The 26,132-nt window shown below is 37.6% G+C and overlaps 1 protein-coding gene across 1 annotated transcript in view; it reads left to right on the top strand.

Moving 5' to 3' along the window:
• LOC137246090 (uncharacterized) overlaps window positions 1–22,450 on the top strand; it is a 39,254-nt gene extending 16,804 nt beyond the window's left edge. Inside the window, exons 6-7 of the mRNA XM_067777185.1 lie at window positions 18,809–19,006; window positions 19,109–22,450. Coding sequence (XP_067633286.1) covers window positions 18,809–19,006; window positions 19,109–19,834 — 924 coding nt within the window. The 3' untranslated portion in view covers window positions 19,835–22,450. The remainder of the gene's footprint in view (window positions 1–18,808; window positions 19,007–19,108) is intronic.
• The last annotated feature ends 3,682 nt before the right edge of the window (window positions 22,451–26,132 follow it).

The raw sequence follows: 26,132 nt of genomic DNA, 5'->3' as shown, positions 1-26,132 counted from the left end.
TCGCCCAGTCTAATTGGGGCGTCTACGGAGCAAGCTTCAAGGGATGCGCCCTCTTTAGCTAATTCATTCGCTTTTTCATTCCCATCTATTCCCATATGCCCTGGGACCCAATATAGATGTATGCTTCTCCCTGTGCCGATTCTCTCCAGGGATTGCTTACACTCTAGCACGCATTTAGATACTGTGGTATGCGAGATTATTGCCTTAATTGCTGCTTGACTGTCAATATAAAAGTTAACACGATTGTAGCTTGGGCCAGTTTCTTCCACGGCTTCTACTGCTTTGGTTTCGGATACTATTTCCGCTTGGAAACCGCTACAGTAATCCAGCAGCGGATATGTTTATTTCCGGATCAGCCCAGTATACCGCAGACCCTACTCCTTCCACTACTTTGGAACCATCTGTGTACACATGTGTCGCCTCGTCCGCCATTTGAGCACGCAACCGAGCTCCGAACGTTCACCTCTATTGTGGCCTTAAGATCGCCCTCGAAGCGCAGATAGGCAATCAGGTAGTCTGTTCGCCTTGTGATTGATGATGCTATACTACTATGGCTGTATGGTCGGCGCTCAAGCTGCCCCGAGGCACCAAGCCTGGTTGTAGTTGTTAACGCTATGTTCTTTGCTACCAGGTCTACAGGTGGAATGTGCAGAATGGCATATAGTGCAGCTGTCGGGGTTGTTTTCAGGGCTCCCGTTATGCTAAGCATTGATAGTCTGCATACCCCCTCTAATTTTTTGAGTAGGTTGCTTTTTGTGTGGCTTTCCACCAAACAAGAACTCCATAGTCTAGAATAGGGCTTACAATCGCAGTAAAAACCCAATGAGAAAGAGAGGGGGATAAGCACCACGTACACCCCAGCATTTGTTTACATGCATAAAGTGCCGTTGAGGCCTTCTTCACCTTCTTCTCTACGTTGAGCTTCCATGACAGCTCACTGTCTAGGATGATTCCTAGATATTTTGTGCAAGGGTTGTCCTGTAAGGTCACCCCTCCTAACTTAGGCCTGGTCCAATTTGGGACCTTGTACCTCTTTGTAAACAAGACCATATCCGTCTTCTCCGCATTGACTTTCAACCCGACATTAGTTGCCCAGGTGTGAATATCCCGAAGCGCCCGATCCATCAAAGAGCTAATCGCTATTCATACTAAATTCTTTCAAAAAAATTTACCATCACAGCAACCCATATCTGATATTCCGCTCCTTTTTTTGTTTCTCTGTGTCGCTTTCGACGACAGCAACCCCGGTAATTTTGACACTTCGTTCAGTGTCAAACGCACGTTCCACTGAGTTCCACAATAGTTTGACACTGACCGAAGTGTCAAACCGCAGTGTGTTAGAAGGAGAAAGGAATTGTTTCCTTCTCACACATATCATACTTGTAAACCTGCACTATGATAGCAACGTTTCCAACTTCAAATGCACAAAATTCTGAACCCCCTTTATATATTAATCGGTAAATATTCAATTATCTATTTGGCCAATTCTACCTTTATACTTATAATCGTTCTCAAACTTATCTCTCAGATGTAATTCCTATGTACTTACGAGCTAACGAAACACTCACAGTATTAATTGATATAATATTTTTTTATTGTTGTTGTATTTCATATATTTTTAGAACCTACGCCCAGATATATTCGTACAGGTATATGAAAACAAAAATTATTAATTTTTTATGATACAACCAATTTTTTTTTTTTTTATTACTCGCATTTTATTAAATTAAAAATAGTTATCTGCGATTCATAGATTCAACCACAACATTTAGCTTAGTATCAATCATTAAATCGATTATCCTGTGCACGTATAAACATTCATGTAGACGATTAGTGTGAATACATATTTAGTGCATTCCTGCATTTTATTTGTGACCTTTACGAGTTTTAAATAAATAAATAATGTTTGCGCAGCTTAAGAGTTGAACCCTTTAGTGCTGTTTTGCGTTTGCTCACTCTATAAAAAATTGTTTTTGTTTTTTTACTCAGCTGTGCAGTATTCTTACAGTTTATTCAAACTGCATAAATAAGTCGTTATAAGTTTCTATAAACGCACTAAAATTCTAAGGAGGAAATAGGGCATCGGTCGCAACATGTCCGTCTGTCTGTACACTCAATAATCTAGTTGTAACGGAAAAAATAAAGTTTTTGACAGAAAATATATGAATTAAGTATCACTTAAAGTCTTCAAAGTTTAAACTATATTATAATAAAATATATTTTCGTTAATAAAGTCTACCGCTGTAATTCGTTTACGATTTGAGAAAAAGAATTAAATTAATATCTGTGTTTTTTTACATGTATATACATCTACATTTAGGCCCGGGTTTTCAGTATTTGGTTAAGCTAAGCTTAAACAAAGTTTGCTTAAAGTCTAGTCAAATTTAAACCCCAGTTAAACTATTTAGCAGTTTTTCAGTCACAGTTTAAGGCCGCGTTTGGGGTAGGCTTTTTGTACGGCAACACTGACGTTAAATTTTCATTTTTCCCTACCACGCGTTTCAACACTTTCACGTTTTCCTCAGGGAACCCGATAATTTTGGATTAATAATTTTCTTAACGAATTGTATTAAAAAAAAAAGAATTATCAGGCTCCCTGAGGGAGACGTGAAAGCATCGAAACGCTTGGTAGGGAAAAGAAGTCTTTTGTCTTCTCATTTCTCGGCCGAGATTAAATGCAATTAGATTCATACCACTTCTGTCAAAAATTTAGTTTTTCAATTACAAAAATTTAACCAGCTTCCTGAGATTCACCCTTTTTTTACAGAATGCCTCAGACAAGTTCTAGTTAACAAAACTTTGTGTAGACTTCGATAAGTCTAAATGCTCGAAAATGGCAATATAACTTGCGTAAATTTTGATATATTTTAGTATGTGGGCTCGTAGCACATATTTTTGATAACTATTTAAAATGAGCGAAGCCTTATGATAACCACGCCCACTTTTTATATCTTATTATTACAACAATAGTGAAAGTAGAGTGTTTTTATGTCCATATATTGAATTTGTGACTCAATCACGCCACAACAGCTAAGAAGATTTGTATCAAACTTAACGCGCAGAGATTCAAACACCCCCCCCCCCCCTGGGAAGATTAAATTTTTAATTATATTTTAATCGCCTTTGCGACTCGATTACAAAAATTGTTACATATAAAGACAATTATAAAAATGATAAATTTAATAAGCTTTTTTTTCAGAAATAGATCGTAGTGGGTTTGGAAAAGAATGCCCTCTTGCCTCGCCGGATACGAGCTTTTTTAAGTATTGTAGATCTGCGTCTATTTTATCTTTCTCCTTGGAGGTAAATCGCGCCAGTTTTTATTTTTTTATTTTACTGTAGCAGGAATACTGGATTAGTATGCGGACTACTTGTGATTTTTTGAGATCGGGAAGTATTGGGGCAGCACAAAAAGATTTTGGGGTCAATTCATGACCAACTCTGGAAAAATGTTCGTACTATTTCAGCATAATTGTTACTGCTCAACAAGTTGCAGATTAACGTATGTGAAGGTTCAGAGTTAGTTGATTTAGGAGGACATTTAATGCGTCAGTTGGACACGACCTTAGTGCACCTCTTACCAATCCGAAGGCTGCCCGCTCTGCTCTATTCTTCTTTTTGATGTTGCACTGTTTGTCCATGGCCGGCCACCATGCTAAGGCTTCATATGTTAGTGTGGGTTTGACGACGGCCATTAGCCGCATTGCGAGTTTAAGTTTTAGACCACAGTTTCTGCTGGCGATTCTCTCGCACGAAAAGAAGGCTATGCAAGCCTTTTCGACCCCACGTTCGATATTCGATTTCCAGCTAAGCTTGCTGTCTATCTCGACGCCCAGATACTTAACTCATGTGAACAGAGTTAGAGGGGAGTAGCATTTAGAGAGGGCAGTCCAAACTGTGGTATTTTATTAGTTTTGTTGTTGTATTGAAGATAAAGACACTCTCCGAATAATTTGGGTAGTGTAGTCGACGTTGTTGGTCCTTTGCCGGATATAAATCCGGTACGCTCCGGTAACAAGCACCATTAAGGTACTAGCCCGAGCATCTTGGGAACGATAAAAATGACCACATTAAACCTTCTCAACCAAAACTCGGCCTTGGCTATCCTTATCGCTTTCTTGTATTTCTTGAGTGCTTCATTGTATGGTTGAAACTCATAGGATTTTTGTTTTAAATATCAAAAATAAAAACAAAAGCATTTAATTGGCGAAATTTGTTCAAAAAAATAATGCCACTGCTATTTTTCGCTGCTGTAAATTGAAGTATATACCTTTTAAAATAAAAATTTATTTAAGTTGCCTTGGAAAAAAAATGTGAGTCAATGCCTCCATTCAGCAATACGCACAACTGAGTATAATATGTTCGGCTTCAGACGAACTTAGATTTCCCTACTTGTTTCCGAATAAAACCACATTCTGAGATGTCTAAAAAAAATTGTAGAAATAAGCTTGTTTGTCTACATATTCCAAGCGTTTAGCTTAAATGTTATATTCAATTAAAATTTTGATGCAACTAAAATTTCTGTCGAAGATTCAGTCATAAATTTGTTATAAACCATATTGGGTAAACAAAAAAACTTTAGATCATGCCTGTTTATTACAAAGTATGTTTATTTATAAATATTTATGTATGTAAGCACAAACATCCATATTCTTATTCAATATTTACCTTGCGCAAATTTGATTTAGCTCAATATCGGTATTTGAAATATTAAACAAACACCAAAAGCAATAAATTTTATTATTAATAACGTTTGCAAACTAATTTTACTCATTTGGCAATTTTGCAAAAACACGCAAATTTTTAATTTGTGTAGGTTTACTTTTTTAATTTTTTTTTTTTTTTTTTTTTTTTTGGAATTTTCCACTAAAATTTTTAATTATGAATAGCCTGTTTATTATTTTAACCTCTTTGATGTCCTTGGCCAAATTTAATTTATTTTTGCGACTACTTATTAAAAGCTTTAAGTTAAATAATTGTGGGCTTATAACAAAAAAAGAGAAAAAAGAGCCAATGAAAATGAGCTAGTGTATAAAGACAACAGAATTGAGTTAATCTAGTAAATGGGAATATTGTTCCTTTCTTGCGGGTGGGGATGAAAAAATGCCAAACGCTCTGTGATTGCAAATGCCGTGTTATTGTGCAATAAAAAACGTACCCTTTAGAAAGTGCAAGCAAAAACTAAATTACTTCTTGCTTTACTAAATATGCGTCGCTGAGTTCACACGACATGTAAGTGGACGAGTTCGAGCAATCACTGTCAATAATGTGTGAAATAAGGCGAATTCAGTATAAGGTGGAGTTATCCTAAGGCGAATTTATACAAGGTGATGGCGAAGCGAATTTAACCGATTCGGCGTGCAGAAGAACGACAAGTCAAGAGAAAACTTGCATTGATTTCGAAGAACTGGCATATTGTTGTACAAAGGCGTTGTATGGAAAATAATCTACAAGAAGCAATCAGCTGTTCGGATAACACCTAGTGCTGAATTCGCCTTGAGTTATCCGATCAACTGATTGCCTATTCCTGCGATTTTTCTGGCAAAATTTGGTAAAGCAAGATGTCAGGTAAATTAAGCATTTCTAACTTTCGTTCGACTTGACATACTGCTGTACGACGAATTGAGTTGAATCCTTTTTTTTATCACCTTGTATAGACTCCCCTTAGTGTGAAACCCCATCAACTACTTCCTACACAAGCAAAGGGATCCATACCAGGTGATGGCAAAGCGAATTCAATCAATTCGCCGTGTAGGAGATTGTCAAGTCAAAAGAAAATTTTCATTGATTTCGATTAACGGACATATTGTAGTACAAGGAGTTGTATGGAAAATAATCAACAAGAAGTAATCAGTTGTTGTGATAAAACACCTGGTACTGAATTCGCCTTGCTACACGACGCAGACGACTATCAGAAACCAAGGCGAATGCAGTACCAGGTGTTCTTATATCATTGCTTCTTCTTGATTATTTTCCATTCAAAACTTTGGTACAACATTGTGTCTGTAAGTTCAAATCAATTCTAATATTATTTCGACTTGTCATTCAGTTGCACGGCGAATTGGTTGAATTCGCTTTGCCACCATCTGGTATAGGTTCGCCTTGCTTGTACAGGAAGTCGCTTATGGGTAGGGCTACCAGGTTCCCATGGGGCAAAACCGGGACACTTACAAAATTCAAGAAATATACACCCCCCCCCCCCCCCCCCCACAAAAAAAAACATTAAAATGTTTTTTTATTTACGCACATAAGTATTATTTTTTATTTACACAGCACAAAAATAAAACCATAAACAAATTATATACCTTCCACGTACTCTAAAACAGCTAACCACAACTACTATTCAAAATAAATACTTCTAAGGTAAAAAATAAATAATTGTAAAGCGCGATATCCTCCGAAGAGATTTTAGGCCGAGCTTCTCTCCCAATTTGCGTCGTGCTCCTTTTAATTTATCCTAGAAATTGGCGGGACGGGACCTACTTGTTTTATGCCGACTCCGAACGGCATCTGTAAGGCAGATGAGTTTTCACTTAGAGCTTGTCATGGCAGAAATACAATACGGACTCAAAATGAAACCAAAACATTGAACACATTTTCTTACAACACACAAAAATTTCAAAGTTTTATATTTTCATTCCATTTCATTCGCCTAATAATGTGCGTGTTCATTTTGACAGTCTGAACAAAGGTAAATTCTTGCTGTAGAGATGAGTCAACCAGCTATCAGATTACTATTGTGTAAGCTAAATCGAGTTGTATGTACAGCACTCAATTCAAATCGAAATTTCCTCAATTTATTTTTCTGTTTGAACATAGTATTATGTTAGCTAATTAGGAAGAATACTTTACATCTATATATGTGTACTACGCAATGTGCAACTATCTAGCGACGCTAGAATTTTACAATTAAAGTCGGTCGTTGGTACTTGTATTCAGACTAGTTGGAGCGCACATTATAAGCCGAATAGTTGGTAGATTTTATGCCTATTTATTTAGATTTAAAGCCCGGGACACCTAAACGAAAACCGGGACATTTTAGGGTTGGACCGGGACACCGGGACAAATGGCCTAAAACCGGGACATGTCCCGGAAAACCTGGACGTCTGGCAGCCCTACTTATGGGCTTTCATAACAAGGCGAATCTATACAAGGTATTAGCAAAGCGAAATCAACTCAATTCACCGCACAGCAGAATGTCAAGTCAAAAGAAAGTTAGCAATGCTTCATTTAATTGACATCTTGCTTACCAAATTTTGCCAAAAAAAATCGCAAGAATAAGCAGTCAGCTGATCGGATAACTAGAGGCGAATTCAGTACTAGATTTTATCCGAGCTTCTTCTTGATTATTTTACATTCAACGCCTTTGTACAACAATAGCCGTGTTTTCTTTTATACGAGTATACGTTTACGTTTGCGCGTAAAAACAAACGCTTATCCTCGCTTAGATAACGCTTAGGAGACCCACCTAGCGGCACTGGTTAAATAACTAGCTACAGAACAGGGTGTACCTAAAATCGGAGACACAAACCTCTGGCGGCCATAATGTATAACATATAGCTGAACCAGTTGCGATGAATAGTGGATACGCATAGAATACATAGAATTATCAGTTACATCTGAGTATAATGCGTATTGAAATTTAGTAGTACAAGACGTCAGAGGTGTATTTAAAGTTTGACGCTTAGCAGTTCATATAAAGTTTAAGCGTAAACGTCTGTGGATGTAAAAAAAACACGGCTAATATGTCAGTTCTCCGAAATCAATGCAATTTTCTCTTGACTTGTCATTCTTCTGCACGGCGAATTGGTTGAGTTTGCTTTGTTTTCACCTTGTATAAATTCGCCTTAGCATAACTCCCCCTTATACTGAATTCGCCTTATTTCACTCACACATTATTGATAGTGATTGCTCGAACTCGTTCACTTACCTGTTCTTGTAAACTCAGCGACGCGTATTCAGCAAAGCAAGAAGTAGTTCAGTTTTCGCTTGCACTTCAAGCAGTAAACATCTCATTCATGTTTTCCATGCTCAAATACTCTCCTTGTACACACAAGTTCCTCTAAAAAAGCTGCGTTTTTCTTCGAAACTATGCTGATGCTGTGTACTTCTGCTCTATATAGTGTACTGCGTTTTTGAAGCTTAATTACCAGTTGAGGTCTGAGAACCAGTATGTGCTTGTTTGATAGGAGTATCCACTCTTTTTTTCCGCTGTCATCCGGTATTTCCGCAAGTCTAGCCCATTTTTTTGTGTGTCTCAATACCTGATTGAGATTCTAGGATGCTTCTTCTGGGTTTTAGGCTACGACAAATGCGTTCTTTAGATCAAAGCCAAGATTGAAACCCTGCGTTGCAACGTATGTGATCTTCGCAGGCTGCTTTTATAACAATGCCTGAAACTATTATTAAAACCACGTACTACATTATTTTTAAAATTAATATCTATTATTTTTTAACATACAATTTTTCTCCATGTTTTTCTTTTTACTTCTTTTTAAAGACTCATTTTCATTTCATCATTCCACCGCGATCTGGAACTTCCTTTCACCCAGCTTAATACCTTAGAAAAAGTCGACTTGAGGCTTCTAGCGGGTGAGGACTCAAGTCCTCTCAAGTTATTTCAGGCTTTTTTTGATCTCGACCTCGACCCACGGAAATACCTTGCCTAAGAATATTTACAGAGACAAATAACATTACTCGAGAGATTTAATAAAATTTAGCATACTTTTAGACGCAACTCACTTCTCAAACTGATTTAGAAGTTTTTGTCCTGCTTTACCTTAAAATAGATGACCACAACTTATCGGCTGGTCTTACCTCACACTTCACCTTCCATAAAAAAGCGCACCACATGCATTTCTAGTTATCCAAGTGTGCATTGTCCTTTCAAATCACTTATTACTACAAACATCAATATACTCAAAAATTAAAATGTTTTCATACATCTTTTGCTGCTCTCTTTCTTTCTTGTTTCTTCTCTCTCTTCCTACATGTTAAACGCTATTTCCGCTGTTTTTACGTGTCCTCAAATGTGTGCGATCTTGCGTGGTCCCACCACATTTGTATGTGTGTATGTGTGTGTGTATCTAATCGCTGCTGCACACATCATTATGCACACATACATACATAAATCTGCACACGCATACACACATATCTATGCAAAATTACATACAAAAACTAAATATTTAGTGTTTGCCCCGTTGCGAGGGTTGTGGACTCTTCGATCGCTGCTTTCAGTATCCACGACGCGAATTAGAACGCGACTGTGGCTGCCAGTTCGCACTATTGCATAAGGCCGATGTGGAGAGCTAGCAACCAGCGCACGGTGATGGCGTTGCATCATCGGAAGGCTACGTCAAAGTTGACAGCATCGACAGTCCCACCGCTGCACTCGCAACACCATTACATAGTTGCGGTGGCACTAGCTGTTTGCGGTTGGAAAATGAAAGTGGTGGTAGCGTTGGTAATGGTGGCACCTCCCGCCATGAAAATTACCAAAGTGAGAGTGATGATGATGAAGAGAATGATGCCAACGAATTTGGTCACCACCACTATCATCACACCAACGATATGAATTTTGTCGATGATGTCGCTATTGACATAGATGAACGATTGCAACACTATCATCGATCTTTGCACGAGCAGCAGGAGCAGCAACGACAGAAACAAAAGCAACAACAACAAGTGCAAATACAAACCAAACCGCAATTTGGAACCCGCGCCATCACCATTGATCACAGCCAACGAAAAAAACGTTTTACTCAACAACGCAGCATTTTAAAAAATTCAACCGAGCGTTCAAGCAATCAAGAGGATGAACAAGAATTATTAGAGGCCAAAAAACAATTGATCTTGCGACGACGACGACTTTTCAGTCACTACCGTCAGTACGAGCAGTGGCGTCGGCGTCAATTTAGTTATGATCCGTGTTATTATCCTGCCATACCGCTACCAATTAGCCAACAAGCCGCTTACAATCCACACATAAATGTGACTAACAACAATTCCATTGGTAAGGGTGCATTCCGACGTCGCCGTCAGTACAGACGGCAGTTCTCGTGTGCCGAACGTGAAGATTCGCGCGAGAGTCGTGAGTCGTCGTCGTTGCAGCGTTGTAAAGGTGGAAATATGATTGCTAGTGATTCGTTTAATGTTGACAGTCATCATTCATTTGAACAACGTTCACAATGGCTACAACAACAACATCAGCATTTGCATCAACGTCAGCAACAGCATCGTCATGAACAATCAATGCAACAACAATGTTATTCGCCGACTGGTACGAGACGCAGTGTAAGTGGAATCTTGAAGTTCTTCTTCTTCTTGTTCTGCTTAAAGCACAACGACAGCACCCGCGGAACACTTGTCAAAATAAATAATCGCACCGTTGCAATGCGTTGGTTTGCAACAGTATTCTGTTTGCTGTCAACTAGCAGCACCCTGTACAGCATTTAGACTTAGTTTGGTTGTTATTTTTTGTTCGTTGGCAACTTTGTAAATACTCCAATCGTTCATGTAGAAAGGCATAAGTAGCAGTTTGAAAAAGTTAAAAAAAGGCAAGTAGTTGGCCTTCGCTTTCTCGTTATTGTCATAGGCAAACCAGCACTGCACTGCACCGCAATTTTTATAATGGTTTGTAAAAATAATTTATTCGGGTAGTACATTTTCACCTGTTTGTCCCTGCTGGCTTCGCCAAAATTCTTTATTCGCAAATCTAAACACATTCAACATTTTTTCGCTTTCGTAGTATTTTCTACATTTTTTATTTAAATTTTTTGCGGTTTATTGCCAAGGCGAATTCAGTACCAGGTGTTGTTATCCCAACAGCTGATTGCTTCTTCTTGATAATTATCCATACAAAGCCTTGTACAACAATGTTAGTTAATTGAAATCAATGGAAATTTTCTTTTGACTTGACATTCTTCTGCACGGCGAATTGGTTAAATTCGCGTTGCCACCACCTGGTATGGATTCGCCTTGGTTTATTGCTTGTCGTATTTCACTACGAAAATTTCAATGATTTATTTATTTTTCGCTTTTTGTTGTGATTCGCAATTTAATATTTTTTAATTAGAGAAATCGATAATCGATTGCTTGACGATTACGTTAGAATTTATCGTATTTTTAAAGAAGTTGGGTTTACGATCATAGTAATTGTAATCAAAAATACCTCAATTGCCAGTCTACAAATGAACGGTTAGCAAAAAAGATGGAGTTATTTTAGGAATGAATAAAAGCAAAATGTATAAACATATCCATTAAAACCAAATAAAATCTATAACTTTTACAAATCGATAGAAAATCGATATTTCTCAAATAACATATCGCTAATTTTTTAATAAATAAATCGATAACTTTTCGATAACAAATCGACAACTTTTTGACAGTAAATCCATAATTTTTGATATATTATCGGTAAATCTTCAATAAATTAATCCATTATTTATTGATAACAAATCGAATAACAAATAGGTATCTTTGCGAAAATAAACTAATAGTTTTCCGATAGAAAACCGATAACATCGTCATCATCACTAATTCGCGCTTAACTCCCTAAGCGAGTTTGGCCGTTTTAGTCACGCCAGCTCTCCCCGTTCGCGAGAACTGACGCCAATTGGATGCACCAATGGAGGTCAAGTCTTCCTCCACCGGTTTCTATCAACTCAATGAATGTTTTCTCCTTCCTTTGGCTTCAACCTGTGGTGCGACTGAAATACTTTCTTGGTCGGAGTGTCTTCTTCCATTCGCATAACATGAACTTATGAGCCTTTGGCTTGTGATAGCTCCTTCAACGTTGTCATCACGGTCCAAAGTAACATTGGCATTTTATTTCTCTGTTTGAAGTTGTTGATATTTTTTTGCTCTTAATATTGTTTCCATCCTTCAACAGAATGCCGATTATTTCGTCGATCACTGCCTGCTTCTTACGCAATCAACAACCAATTTCTAGATGGCGTAAATGTTGGCGGGTTTTATGGGGCTACGAAATAAGTGGACAGAGGCACGCCATTGGAAGGGGTTTTATCACCTCTGTGGACGGTGGTCATCAACAACTGCTCAGGCGGTTTGATAAAGCACCAAACTTACGGCTTACGTAGATGACGTTGCAATTGTCTCAAGTAAAAATTGCTCTTTGATGGATCGGGCACTTCGGGATATACATACCTGGTCATCTGAAGTCGGGTTGCCAGCCAACGCGGAGAAGTATTTTTTACTAAGATGTGCAATGTCCCAAATATGACTATATATTAAGTTGTCGTAGAAGCTCAACGTGAAGGAGAGTGAAGAAGGCCTCGACAGCACGTTATATCTCCCTCTCATTGGGTATTTACAACGATTTTAAATCCTATCATGTGCTATAGAGTCCTTGTTTAGTGGACAGCCACACAGCCTTCCTCAAAAAATAAAAGACGTAGTGGCAAAATAAATAGCTCCAACAACTGCAAGTTAGCTTGTTTTGTGCCTTGGGGCAGCTAGAGCCCAGAACATACTTCCAAAGTAGTATAGCGTCATCAATTGCAGGACGAACAGACTACCTGATTCCGTATCTGTGCTTCGAAGCGGCTCTTACAGCCATAATAGACGTGGATGGTTGGGGCAAGATAGTTCCAAAGTAATGGAAGGGGTAGGGTCTGCGATATACTGTGCTTATCTGGGAATAAACAGATCCTACAAACTACCAGATCACTGTAGCGTTTTTAGGCTAAAATAGTAGCCGTAGTCAAAGCAGTAGAAACACTGGCTTAAGCTGCAGCCGCGTCAACTTTTATATTGACAGCCAAGTAGTAATTAAAGCAATACTCTCACAGAGCGTAGCATCTCAAAGTGTGCTAGAGTGTAAGCAATTGCTGGAAAGAGTCGGGATTGGGAGAAGCATATATATGTATTGGATCCCAGGGCATATGGGAACAGATGGGAATGAAAAAGCGAATGAACTAAATAAAAATAGCGCATTATTCTCAACCCAGCGGGTCGGGGGGTTAGAATATACCCGCGGTAGGTATGCCTGTCGTAAGAGGCGACTAAAATACCGGATTGGCCTGAAGGTTTAATGTGGCCATATAAATCGTTCCCGAGACGGTCGGGCCAGCACCTTAATGATGCTGTGTTACCGGAGCGTACCGGATCTGTAAACGGCAAAGGACCATCACATCGATCACTCCCTAAACCTTCGGGGAGCAACCGTATCGCTACATCAACAACAACAACAACAAGCGCATTATTCTCACAACGTTACTCATATCATTAAAAAAGAGAAGACTGTGGACATATAACGGGTATTCTGACTGGACACTATGTTCTAACTCTAAATTGGGCTTGATTAGTGATAGCAGATGTGCTTTCGAAATTAATGCTCCAGCTATAAGGCGTGATACAGCTGCCAGATCAAGAAGCAGCAAGTGGCATAGGTCCTAGAAAGCTTCTAGTATTTGTCAAGATGTCGGAGTTATTATATAACACGGGTCCTGGCTTTTGATAGGGTTTTTCAATTTGGTCGTTAAGCAAATTTCTGATAGCGCTTTAGACTCATTCAGTCTATCTGAGGTCCTCACAAACCGGCCAGTTTAACCTAACATATATCTTTAATTTATTTTCTACTAAATAAATTGAGTATCCGTTCGTTACCAAAGCGACGCACAAAGCAATTATTTTCACGACATCGAAAACTAATCAACAACATATGTGCGACTATGACTTTTGATATTATACTCATACCAACCATTGTTATGTAGCCGTCATAGTAATATTTATTCCTTTTAATTGAAATCTCAATCTGCCACTTCCTCACAGCTGCTATTCATGCTCTCGAATGCATGTCATAATTAGAAACATAAACTCGGCTAAATCTATTGTCTTTCATGGTTTCCGGTTCTACCATTCTTATTATCCGTTTGGCATATCACATCCACTACGTGATAAGCTGCATACAATTTATGGATGTACGTCGCAACATGACTATTCGTAACCCATGAGCACTATGTATATTCACTGTGATAAATTGGCTTAACTTAATATATGGATTTAACTACGCAAGTACTCAATGCCGAATTCACTCAAAAAGAGCAAATGCTATACCAAAATTCGCACTGATGTTTATATGCTCATGTGTATGGGTATTAAAAGTAACAGTTTGGTGTTACATACCACACACACTTCTCAATCGTACAGCTATTATAAGCACTGTCAAAATATCAGCTAAAGCCCACGCATCAACTGGATGCGTCAAAAGCCTGTCATTAGTTGTTGTCCTAGCCTGCCCTGCCCTTCCATAGTCACTTATCTGAGTGAGTGGCTGTGATTTATGGTGCACAATTGTAAGCGTTCATTTTACAGTAACTGAATTAACCTTTGAGTACTTACTGCAGAGAATTCACTTTAAATCAATTTCGTTGAAAAAAGAAAAGATAGAAGCGAATGAAAAAAGTTACGGCCCTTTTCTTATTTAAGCATTAAGGTTCATTCGTCCGATAAGAACATTTTTTGGATACAAAATTTTTATTTAAAGGGCTGATAAGTTTCTAAGTTTATATGAGGTTACGGCCTTGGAGTGAAATAACGAGACACTGAGTAACGAGGCACAACTCACCGAGCTCTTCAAGCATGGAGTTGAAAACTTAGTAAAGAGCTCCTCAGAAAAATAGTGGCCTCTGCCTTGGCGATCACCTCAAACCAGGCTTATTGCAGCAGATTAGAGAAAAAATCAGTTTTTCGCTGAAAGACGACGAGACAGGCAACCACGTTCGGATATAAAGTCGAGACTGAGTAGTACTTCATTTACTGGTTAAAAAATCGAAAACAATAACAGCCTGGATATCAAACGGAGAGTCAAAAGTCATCAAGTGTTACTTTGGACGGCGGAGACAATTGCAAATTAAAGTTTTTCAGCGATCGAGCACGATTTGTGCACGTGCCCTGCGCTTACCAGGCTAAGACTGAATCCATAAGGAATGATTCAGCTGTCATATCTAGAAGCAGCTATTGGCACAGGTCCTAGAAAGCTCCTAGTATTTGTCAAGAGACCGAGTGTTTTTTAATAACTTAGGTCCTGGTTTTTTACAGGGGTGTTAGTTTGGTCGTTTAACAAACTTCTGGACAAACTACGGGCTCATTCAATTTATATGAGATCCTCACGGACCGGCCAATTTAACCTAACCAGCCTAACCTCTCATCATACTTGTCCGATATACTGATCGGATTAATGGGCGATCTGAAAGAGAATGGCATGCCCCTTGAAGGGTTTGAAGCAACTTCTTCGTCCTTTTTCACCTCCTACCCTGAGGCAGAGAAGGCAAAACTTACGTCCCATTTTTTGGGTTCATCGATATCAATCCCATCAGCATACGCCGGCAGTCGTACGCTTTACTAGAAGACGTTACCCTCTCTATTTATATCTCCTGCTTGAATTATCTTCTTCAGCTTCATGTTCAAGTTTGAAGCCTCGCTTGATTTAGTAAGGCTCAGAGAAGTCTTCCGACTATATTTTCTATATATGTGTTGCTGCATTTTCCTTACCAACTCTTCCCTCCCGTGATTGAACAGCCCGCCGGGGTTTCAGTAGTTCCCTCCCGAAATATTGCAGGAACACTCTGGACGCCGGCTACCAGGTTGCTAATATACTCCTGTTTTCAAACCCTTCGGCAGGTTTTCTTGTATGATCATCGGTCCTTATTCCTATTAACCAACATCTGAGGCACTCATGGCGTTTTTTACTCAGCTGAGCAGAGCTCGCAGAGTATATTAATTTTGTTTGCTTAACGGTTCCCCGTAACGGCATAATCTAATCGACATAGATATAGGCTTCTATATATTAAAATGATCTGGGCGAAAAAAGAAATTAATTTAGCCATGTCCCTCCGTCCGTCTGTCCGTAAACACGATAACTTGAGTAAATTGGGGCATCTTAATGAAATTTGGTGGGTAAGTTACTGGGCGCAGATCTCAGATCGCTATTTAAAATGAACGAAATCGGACTATAACCCCGCCCACTTTTTCGATATCGAAAATTTCGAAAAAACGAAAAAGTGCAATAATTCATTACCAAAGACGGATAAAGCGATGAAACTCGGTAGGTGGGTTGACCTTATGACGCAGAATAGAAAATTTGTAAAATACTAGACAGTGGGCCCCCTTTTAAAAGAAGATAATTTAAAAGTTTTGCAATATGTAATTTGGCAGCTGAGTATGTAATGTTCAGTTACACCCGAACTTAGCCTTCCTTACTTGTTTTCTAAAAGCTGGCGTCTCTCTGCCAATTTGCGTCTTGATAGTACTTCCACACATCGCCGGTACGCGCGCGGCCATAAAGGCAGATTCCTTTTCTCCAATCAAGTTACGTAGATACGTAGTTGTGGTAAATGTGGTTCCGCTGTTTGGATACATCGTCAGGTCGAAAATTTCTCTGAGTCATTAGGTGCGAGAGCCGAATGGAGTAATACTCAGTTGTCTGGTTTGTTAGCAATTCCTCGACAGGAAACTTTTCTTAGATCAGTGCGTGCACTTTCTTCGCTGGCAATAGGCGTGTTTATATTTTGGAAAATATGGTGGTCCAATATTTGAGCCTCGTTGCGTGCACACATCCAGGTAACTGGTATATTATGCCTGCCGACAATATTGACGTGATCAATTTGGTTCTGAAAGATGTTACATTGTACGGCCAAAGTCCCCTTTCTTTCCATATTGGCATTAAAGTATGGTTTTGTTGTAATGGCATGGTAGTCAACGTATGTTTTTTCTTTCATGTGTAACGAATATAGAATTTACATTGAAAAGCTCACCATTGTGGGGATTGGGTTGTGCCGATTTCTCGCAGGAGTGAACGGTATCATGTGGCGGTTATAGGACCCTACTATCATTCTGCTTTTCCCCATCCATCATGCTATCATAAGCGCATCAACCAGCCTTGCACATTCTAGATACATACTCTCAAATCATTGTCCTTAAAACGTTGGCCGCTGATCATCAACAGAAAAAAGATATCTTTTCTGAAGCATATTGCTTTTTCGTTGCGGATCTCTAACCGAGTGTACCTACCATAGTACGGGATTTCGATGTAAGTCGCCTCTTACAACAGTCATGCTTTACCGCGGGTGCATTCTTTCGCTGGACCAAAATTCTTAGGGAAAAGTGTTTGGCCCTTTTCCTGACTACTTACTTAGAAGCTCGGCTCTTTTCGGCCTTAGATATTTTTGGTGTCCCGTGTTTGCTATATCGGGTCCTAACAGCAATATTAGTGTAACAAACAAAAATAAAATTTTCCATGAGAATATTTTCAAGCTGCCATCCGTTTGTTTCCCAGGGGCAAAACTCTAAGAAAAAGAGATTATCTCATCCCTTTTAAAGTTACATCATGTTACTTCCTTTCATTGAAGTTATGCCACTTGGAACTATATCGTAGCACTTTAAGAACCTTCTCCTGCGACAAGCGAAAACATTTTAAATGTTCGTTTATTTTTATTATTTTATTTTATTTTTGTTCTTTGGTGTAGCTTAAAATGGACCCTCATCATCAGATCAATAATAGTTTTCCGGTCTCAACCTTTACGGCCAAAGTAGTAACACATACATACTGGGTTGAAACGGTTAGAGATAGGAGACGATGATCAAATTCAAATGTTGAATATTTAAGAACCACCCCAACCTACACTCAAAAAAATTATATTGAAATGTGTAAAATTTTGTCCCTTACGTCTGTTTGGTGATTAAGGTTCAATAAATAATAAAACGAGGTAAAAATGAAAATAATATGACGTTAATTTTTAAAGACCACCCTAATGCATCTACGTTCTCTTAGGTAATCAAAACTATTTCGAATAATTTACCTTCCTTTAACCGTAAACAACAAACTGGTAAGAATTAATATATACTTAATAGCTTGAGATTTAAAAGGCAGCACACTCAAGCCGAGAAAGCACCAAGCACTCACTCAATTTTAAACACTTACACACTTAATCAAAAGGCTGATAGTATCAATTCAATCGGAAATTCGAATTAACTTGCCGTTATACGCGTTTGTGGGTAAAACTCGTAAAAAAAATCCAGAAATCAACTCTGAGCAAAGAGGATAATTATAATAAGAGCCACCAGTCTGCTACGAGTGGCGAGTAACTCGCTGGAAACCAAACAATTGATGCCGACTGTTTTCTAAAAGGGACATTTTTGAATATTCTCGCATTTATCCATGCGGTGCAGGCACGTTCTGCAACTGTGATTTTTGGAAAGAGAATTAATTAAATATAGTCGGAAAAATAAACACAAATATCCCACGAAAAAAAACAGCGACTACCTCCTAGAAAACATCGAGCAAATGGCTGCGAGTAACGAGTTACGTCTCTTATAATTTATCCTCTTTGCTCTGAGTGCCTAGAACTCGAATATCCGAGTACAACTGTAAATATCGAATCGAACTCTCAGCTTTATTTAAAATCACAATACAATTTTTTTAAAATCACCGATTGCTCACAAACCACACACTCTCTTGACACGTCGGACGCCATACTTTTTAAAATATTTAAATTTATTGTTTCTGCTTAGTTGGCAAATCTTTAACACTGTATGCGTATAGAGATAAAGTTTATTTGTAAGGAAAAAAGTAGCAAGACCTAAAAATGCAGAAGTCTGGTCTCAAATTACGTTTCAATGAACGTCCAATAAATATTTGCAGTTTCAATATTTGCTTTTATCGTTTTGTCTTGTACATTTACGCTTCATGGTGATCTTTGTTTTTGTCGCTCATGTATCTTGTCCCGTAAACACGCCCATACATAGCACGCCCACTAACTGAAACTTTTTTGTGCATCTTTGCTTTCAGCATTTCCACATGTTGCACGAGGAGCGTTCTGCTTCTATTTCGGAACGTTGTACACGTAGTCGCATCAATTCGGCAATCTTTGTTTCGTCGGAGGGTAGAGGATTTGATTCAGTCGAATTTTTGCGACGACACGGCTCACAAAGCGTACTGTGCCGCAAGGCGCGCAGTGCTGAGAATATAACTGACAATGGACATAAGGTGAGTGAAATTGAATGAGGAGTATTAGATACAGAGAAGTAAGGGGGGAGGGGGTGCATTTAATTGGTGCTCATTTAATTGGTTTTTTTTTTCTTGTTACAGAAAAGCTTTTCCGACAACAAACCCACTTGGCGCACAGGCGGGCACCATGACAGCGACTTAAATGCGAAGCAAAGTCGCCAGAGTGATTGTGATGGTAGTGCTATTGAATTGCGCGAATTTTACCCCAACAATGCCAATCACTGCACGAACATATGCGGTAACGAATCGCGTACACTGTCCGTACTCACAGCCAATACCAATTGCGACCATCCATCAACATCAGCCGCCGCAGCAGCATCAATGTCCATTACCAATGTTGTCGTGGGTAGCATTTCACTTGAAGCACCACCAGCGCATATTAAAGAAGAACTACACAATGGATGCAGCAGCAGCACCACCAGCATCGATGTGAATGCCACAAATGCCAACTTCTTGAATGATGAAAAGAGACAGCGTCCAACCAACTTTGCAGGCATATCAAAGAAAAGTTCAGCATCGCGTGATTCTGCTGACACTGTGGAAGAGTTGGTGCTTGCGCCAACTGTTGCAGTTGCCACCGCTGTAGTGGTGCCAGAAATAGTCGCTGTAGGACGGTCACGCTCGTTAGTACGTCAACGTTCCACAACCGCATCTATATCTCCACATCGAAGTCCAAAGACAATTACATTGAAAAATCCGCGCACGAAGATCGCGGCATTGCCAATGGTGTCCGTATCGGGACCATCGCCACCGCAAGAAAAGCCCTTGTCTAAACCTCCTGCAACAACGGGAACGGAGTGTTTGTAACAAATTGCAGCCGAAACATTTATTTAAGTAAGATAAATGTAAATAAAGAAAGCTAGGAAGATAAGAGAGGGTACAAAAAAAAAAACGTCAGTCGTGCAACGAAGTGCGTTGGTAAAAGAAGATTTAAATAGGAAGCAGGTGGACGAAAAGGCACAGCTAAGAAAAGGTTTGTAAAACAAAATAGATGGAGCAGAAGAAGTTTGATAGCTAAGTCAAGGCGAATGTATACAAGGTTATAGTCAAAGCGAATCGATACAAGGTGATAGCAAAGCAAATTCAATCCAATCATCCGCACCTCAAACTCAAGGCGAATCCATACCAGGTGGTGGCAAAGCGAATTCAACCAATTCGCCGTGCAGAAAAATATCAAGTCAAAAGAAAATTTTCATAGATTTCGATTAACTCACATTTTGTTGTACAAGGCTTTGTATGCAAAATTATCAAGAAGAAGCAATCAGCTGTTGGGATAACACCACCTGTAATGAATTCGCCTTGCCTCAAATTAACTGTCAGCTCCAAAGTAAATTCGCGTCAATTTTGTTTTACTGACATTCTTCTGTACCAATGCGTTGCGTGGAACATATCAAGAAGAAAATATCAGCTGATGGAACCCACCGACTGAAGACCTTGTACTGAATTCGCCTTGGTTAAAGCAAAGCAAAGGCGAATCTATACAAGGTGATGTCAAAGCGAATTCAACAGGTTCGTCATGCAGAAGAATGTCAAGTCAAAAGATAATTTTCACTGATTCGATTAACAGACATATTGTTGTACAAGGCGTTGTTGTATGGAAAAAAAATCAAGAAGTACCAATCAGCTGTTGGGATAACAACACCTGGTACTGAATTCGTCTTGACTTTGTTCAACTGAAACTAAAATTCAAAATTGACTGAACTACTCTTAAGTACTAAACTCCAAGTTAAATTAATCTTAATATAAGTTATCAATTTTAAAAAACAAAAAAGTTTGACCCGAGCCATAAGAAATAAAATTGGCACAAAGCTTTAATAAGTCCCTGGGAAAATTTGAAGCTTTAATATTTGAAAAACAAATAATATTAACTTAATATTTTTTTAAATTAATGTCAAAAGGTAATTAAAACAATACCGGCTTGAATAGATGTATTTATTGTAAAAGAAATTATTAAATAATAATGCAATGAATTTAGAATTAAGCATAAAATAAATATTTTAGATGCCCTATCAAAGAAATTAAATTAAAAAATAACTTGGTCTGGTTTCAGAGCTATTGTTATTTAAAAGCTGAGTTTCGATCACGGATAGTAAAATGTAATACGTGTTCGATACTCTACTTCTCTTCTCTTCTTCATGCATAATGGAACTGTCATGAAAATATTTCTGAGGAAAGGCCATGATTCAATTACTAGAGGTTTGTTCTCCAATGATGGCAGATCTTTGACACTCCCAAATTGAGAAATCTGGACGGGTTGCTTTTACGAAGTAAGGAAAACGGGGAATAATTCAATCCCCTTCAGTGAAAATTGTAGCAGAAAAGTATCTTTGGTAGTATATTAGTAGTGATAATATATTTGTAAATGCCAAAAGTTTTGGGGAAATAATTCATTTTATACTAAATGTTTCGCGAATTGATAAAGTTATGTTGGTTTGGTCATTCTTTCAGAAATTGTTAGAAGAATGCCGTACGTTAGAATTTTATTCAAAAAAGCAATATCTCAAAATTTGTTTCAAAAACTCCCTGTATGAGCATAAGTTCAATGCATTTTGACATAAGTGAGAGTTAATGAAAAGCATTCAGAGATGAAGCGTTCTTCAATCTAACTCTAATATAGGGCGGTTTTGTGACAAATCCTGAATTGGGAAGTTTTTGAAAAATATTTTGATATAGCACGATTTTGAACAGGCAGCCGACATGGGGTGATACGCTACTCGGCAGCCGCAATGAACTGACAAAAACAAAAATAAAAGAAAATGGTTTATTGTCTTAGAACTTTATATTCCTACCTTGACTTTGACAGAACAGTTAAGCTTTTCTGCGGTCCTGCTACACAGGGAGTATTCACCTTTTTATTCTGAAATTTCGGAAAGCTCTTTTCCGTTAAGTATTCATGGAAGCGTTCCGGATAAACCGTTAATTTAGAATATTCGGAATACGTTCATTTGATACTACCTCACGAGATCCGAATATAAGAAATAAGTATATACAAAATATTCCAAATATAAACCGATTCCCTAAATTCTTAAATGGAGGCGAATGTTCCGAACATACGGAGTTAATAGAACTGAAGGTCGACTTTTAATACGCGCCCAAAAATATCGAGGGAAGTGTCAAAAGACGCGTATTGACCTCGATAACAATAATTCGAAGGCGGAAATAAAAATTTAAGCTCGTTCAAAAGATATTGACGAAAAATGACCCGGGGTTGCGTTAGCGGCCTTCAGCCGAGCTTATAAAAAATTACCCTGGCCGGTCCAGCAATGAGGTAGGATTAATATTAAATGCGTGCAAAATCCCTTTGTACACAAAATCTTTTTCAGTGCACAAAAACATCACAACAATCACACGAAAATTGCCAACTTCTACTGCAAATATCTCCGGATAGAGATACAATTTTTCTTTCCCGCCTTCGGATTATTGTTGTCGAGGTCACCTTTCTCCATACTTTTGGACGCGTGTTATCAGTAGACTCCTGTTCTAGACTTTTACCTGAATAAGTTAACATGCTCAATGAGTACATTTCGTTATGGCATTTCCATTATTTACTAATGACATTTTTACGTGAATCGTTTTAATAGTCGAGGTTTTGACGTTGAACGATGAATTTTGAATTGGTTTAGGTTTCGTATATTCATAGGTTTACGAAAGTGCACGATTTCTTGGTGTCCACACTTTTCATAAAATAACCTATGTTCAATGTTCAGCCATACTAATGGATCGAGGCATAGTTAATAAATTCACTATAAAATTTAAAAGAATGTTCTAAGGAACCATGCAGATCAGTACTTATCAGGTATTTGTAAACTGATTGCGTCCTATTTCTACTACTAATATTTTTCGAAAATTCGCAAAGAAACAACACAGTTAACGGATGTCAATTCGATTTGGGAGAAAAATGGCCGCAATTGTCAAAAAATTTGTCTGTCGAGCAAACCTCTTGTGATTAAATCATGAGGAAAGGCAAGAGTTCAATTTTCGTTACAAAAAACTGCAAAGAAAACTATTTAGATAGAAAATTTTTAAACTTTTATGAACTTTTTGCTTTTCGTTAATAAAGTGTTTATTTTTCTCTTATTCGAAAAGAATAACAAAGATACCAAGAAAAAAAGAGATACAAAAAAGAAAAAACCGTAACCCTATATTTTGGCTGAACTTTCCAGTCGAAAAGGAGTATTCTTTCTTATCTTGTTTGTGAGTATTATTGAGTATTCTTTCCTTAAAGCTGAGCACAAAACTGTCTTGGTGTTTCCCGCAGATAAAGGCAGGTATTATCGAGAGAAAGAGCCTATATTAAGCAGATATAAAAAATAAATCTAATTTAAGGAGAGGAAAAGTTAGTAGATTTCATTCAAAGGAGAATAAGGAGAGATATCAAAGAGAGTTAAAAAGTAAATCTCATTTGAGGAGAGAAAAGGTTATCCTAACAATTTTGGCTGTTTCGATATCATTCCGGGATCACTACAGGACTATTTCAAACCGCTACGAAATTGTTTTCAAGCTAATTTTGGAACTTTGGAATAGTTTACGAATTATTTTGGGACCATTTTCTAATTGTAGTCGTTAGACTCATTTAGGAGTTATTCAAGGGGTTGCATATATACAAGTATAAATGTATCATACACATATTTACCAAGCTAGGCTCTGGCGACCCCAAGTTGCTTATGTACCTAGAGGGTGAGAGCGGGATGGCCTAGAAGGTTTAATGTGGTCATATTAATCATGCCCGAGATGGTCAGGCTAGTACTTTAATAGTGCTTTGTTACCGGAACGTTCCTGATGTATATCCGGCAAAGGACCATCAACAGCGACAACTCGCCCCAAAATCTTCAGGGGTCTTTATCATTAACAACAAAAACAACAGGGGTTATTTTGGCACAATTTAGAAACTATTTTGAGGGTGATCTTTAGAAATTTTCTGGTTTTTTTTTTTGAGATTATTGCAAGTAATTCCTATACTTTGGGACTGTTTGAGAATAATTTTGGAATATTAAGGAATAGTTTCGGAATTGGTTTAGATATCATTCGGAGACCATTTCGGTATTGTTGTAATTTTGTGACAATTTCACGATAAGTTTGTTATGTATTACCGAACTGTAAAGACAACTTTGTGATTGGGAATATTTTGGAATCAATTAGGATAGTTTGATTGATTTCGGTATTATCTAAGTAAATATTTGGGGACTCTTTCGGGATCATTTCGGATCTATCCGTGTTCATTTCTATTTTGACAGATTTTTTAACGAAACCAAAGAATAACGAAGCGTTGGGATAGAAGGGGAATACTTTAATTTTATTCGCATAGCCATTTAAGATAAGGAAAGCCTACCCCGTATAATTTATTAGTCAAGAACTGATCGGATTTCCAATTTTGCATTTAACGTTTCAAGTGCTTAGGAATAATTTCCTCATCAATTACAAGACGAACAGACTACCTAATTCCCTATCTGCGCTTCGGGGGCTCTTAAAGCTGCAGTAGAGGTGTATGGTTGGCGCAAGGATGCTCAAATGGCGGACGAGGCGATACATGTATGCACAGATAGTTCCAAAGTAGTGGAAGGAGCAGGGTCTGCGGTATACTGTGCTGATCCGGAAATAAACAGATCCTACAGAGCTGCAAGATCACTGTAGCGTTTTTCATGCGGAAGTGTTAGCCGTAACCAAAGCAGTAGAAGCACTGGAAGAGAATAGCTTAAACTGCAGCAGTGTTAACTTTTATATTGAGCGGGAAATGCGTGGGTCCAAACGCGGGGCTTTCAGATCAATTTGAAACTGTCTTAAGGGTTATTTAGGGTTAATATAGAAACTATGTATATCAAGGTTGATCTTAATACATTTTCGAGATTTTTTGAGAGTAGTTTTAGACTATTTCAAAATGGTTTCGGAATTGTTTTAGATATTATTTATTGTTTTCAGTTCGGGACAACTTCAGGATAACTTTGACATTGGAATTCGAAGTAATTAAGGGACCACTGGGGTAATATTTGACGGATCTCAACGGTAATATTTCGCAATTGTTTAGGATTGATATAAATTTTATTAAGGTATTATTTAAGCGATCAATTCGGGTTTGTGTTGGAATAATTTCGGGTGAATTCAGAGCTTTGCCCTTTGCTTTTGCTTAAAAATCATGCAAAGCCGTATTTCTGGGGTTTGATTTAAAATATTTCATAAAACAAAAAAAATTTAATTTTTATCTTGACTTTTCAAAAAAGTTTACAACTTAAATTTTATAGATTTAGAATGCAATTTTTATGAGAAAATTAAAAGAAATTATATAAAAGGGTGAACAATTTTCAATCTGCTTGGGTTATGTATATAAAGTCGGGTATATTACATAATTGCATATTTCTTGGTATCTTTAATCAGGCCTCTAGTTATTTTTTTTCTTATTTTTACACACTTATATATATAAACTCCAATAATATGTTTGTAGGTATATAACTGTTAGCAAATAATAAAAAAATATTACGTATACGCAAAGGTGCCCGTTTTTTCAGCTGGTACGCGTACGTGTGTGTGTAGTTAATTGGTTTTTAATTATACTACGTGCTTCTTTTAATTATTAACACTCAAGCTAATCCAAAAAAAAACACGAAAGAAGACCACATAAAGGGAAAACATATACGAATTTTAATTACTTTTAAAAATTTAAAACCCTAAAGCATATCAAAGTTATACTAAGAAAGATTTCTTTGCTTATTATTACTTTATCGCTTTTATTTATATATCATTCAATAGATACATAATCGTATGATGGAAATAAAAGTTTTACAAGAATATAAAAAAAAAAACAAAAAAAGTTTCATAATATGTTCTTTATTAATATATAGTCAAGGCAACGTGTTCGAAATATAAATTATTATACATTTTAAATGTTAAATATAAATAAACCTAAGCAAACATTATTTACATACATAAAACTATTGCCTGTAAAACAAAATCATAATTTTTGTACTCATTAAAAATTATTTCATGTGCCATGCTGGCAGGGTTCAAATGGCAGGCCAAATTCAAAGCTCAATCATTTGCTAAAAATGTACTTAATTAAGAATATGAATGATAATCTTTTCGGTTTAATAGAAATGTACATAGGTATATACTT

Source organism: Eurosta solidaginis, chromosome 3, assembly GCF_040869045.1.
Source record: "Eurosta solidaginis isolate ZX-2024a chromosome 3, ASM4086904v1, whole genome shotgun sequence".
Lineage (NCBI taxonomy): Eukaryota > Metazoa > Arthropoda > Insecta > Diptera > Tephritidae > Eurosta > Eurosta solidaginis.
Note: the sequence above shows the minus strand (reverse complement) of the source record. Positions and strands in the feature narration are given on the sequence as shown.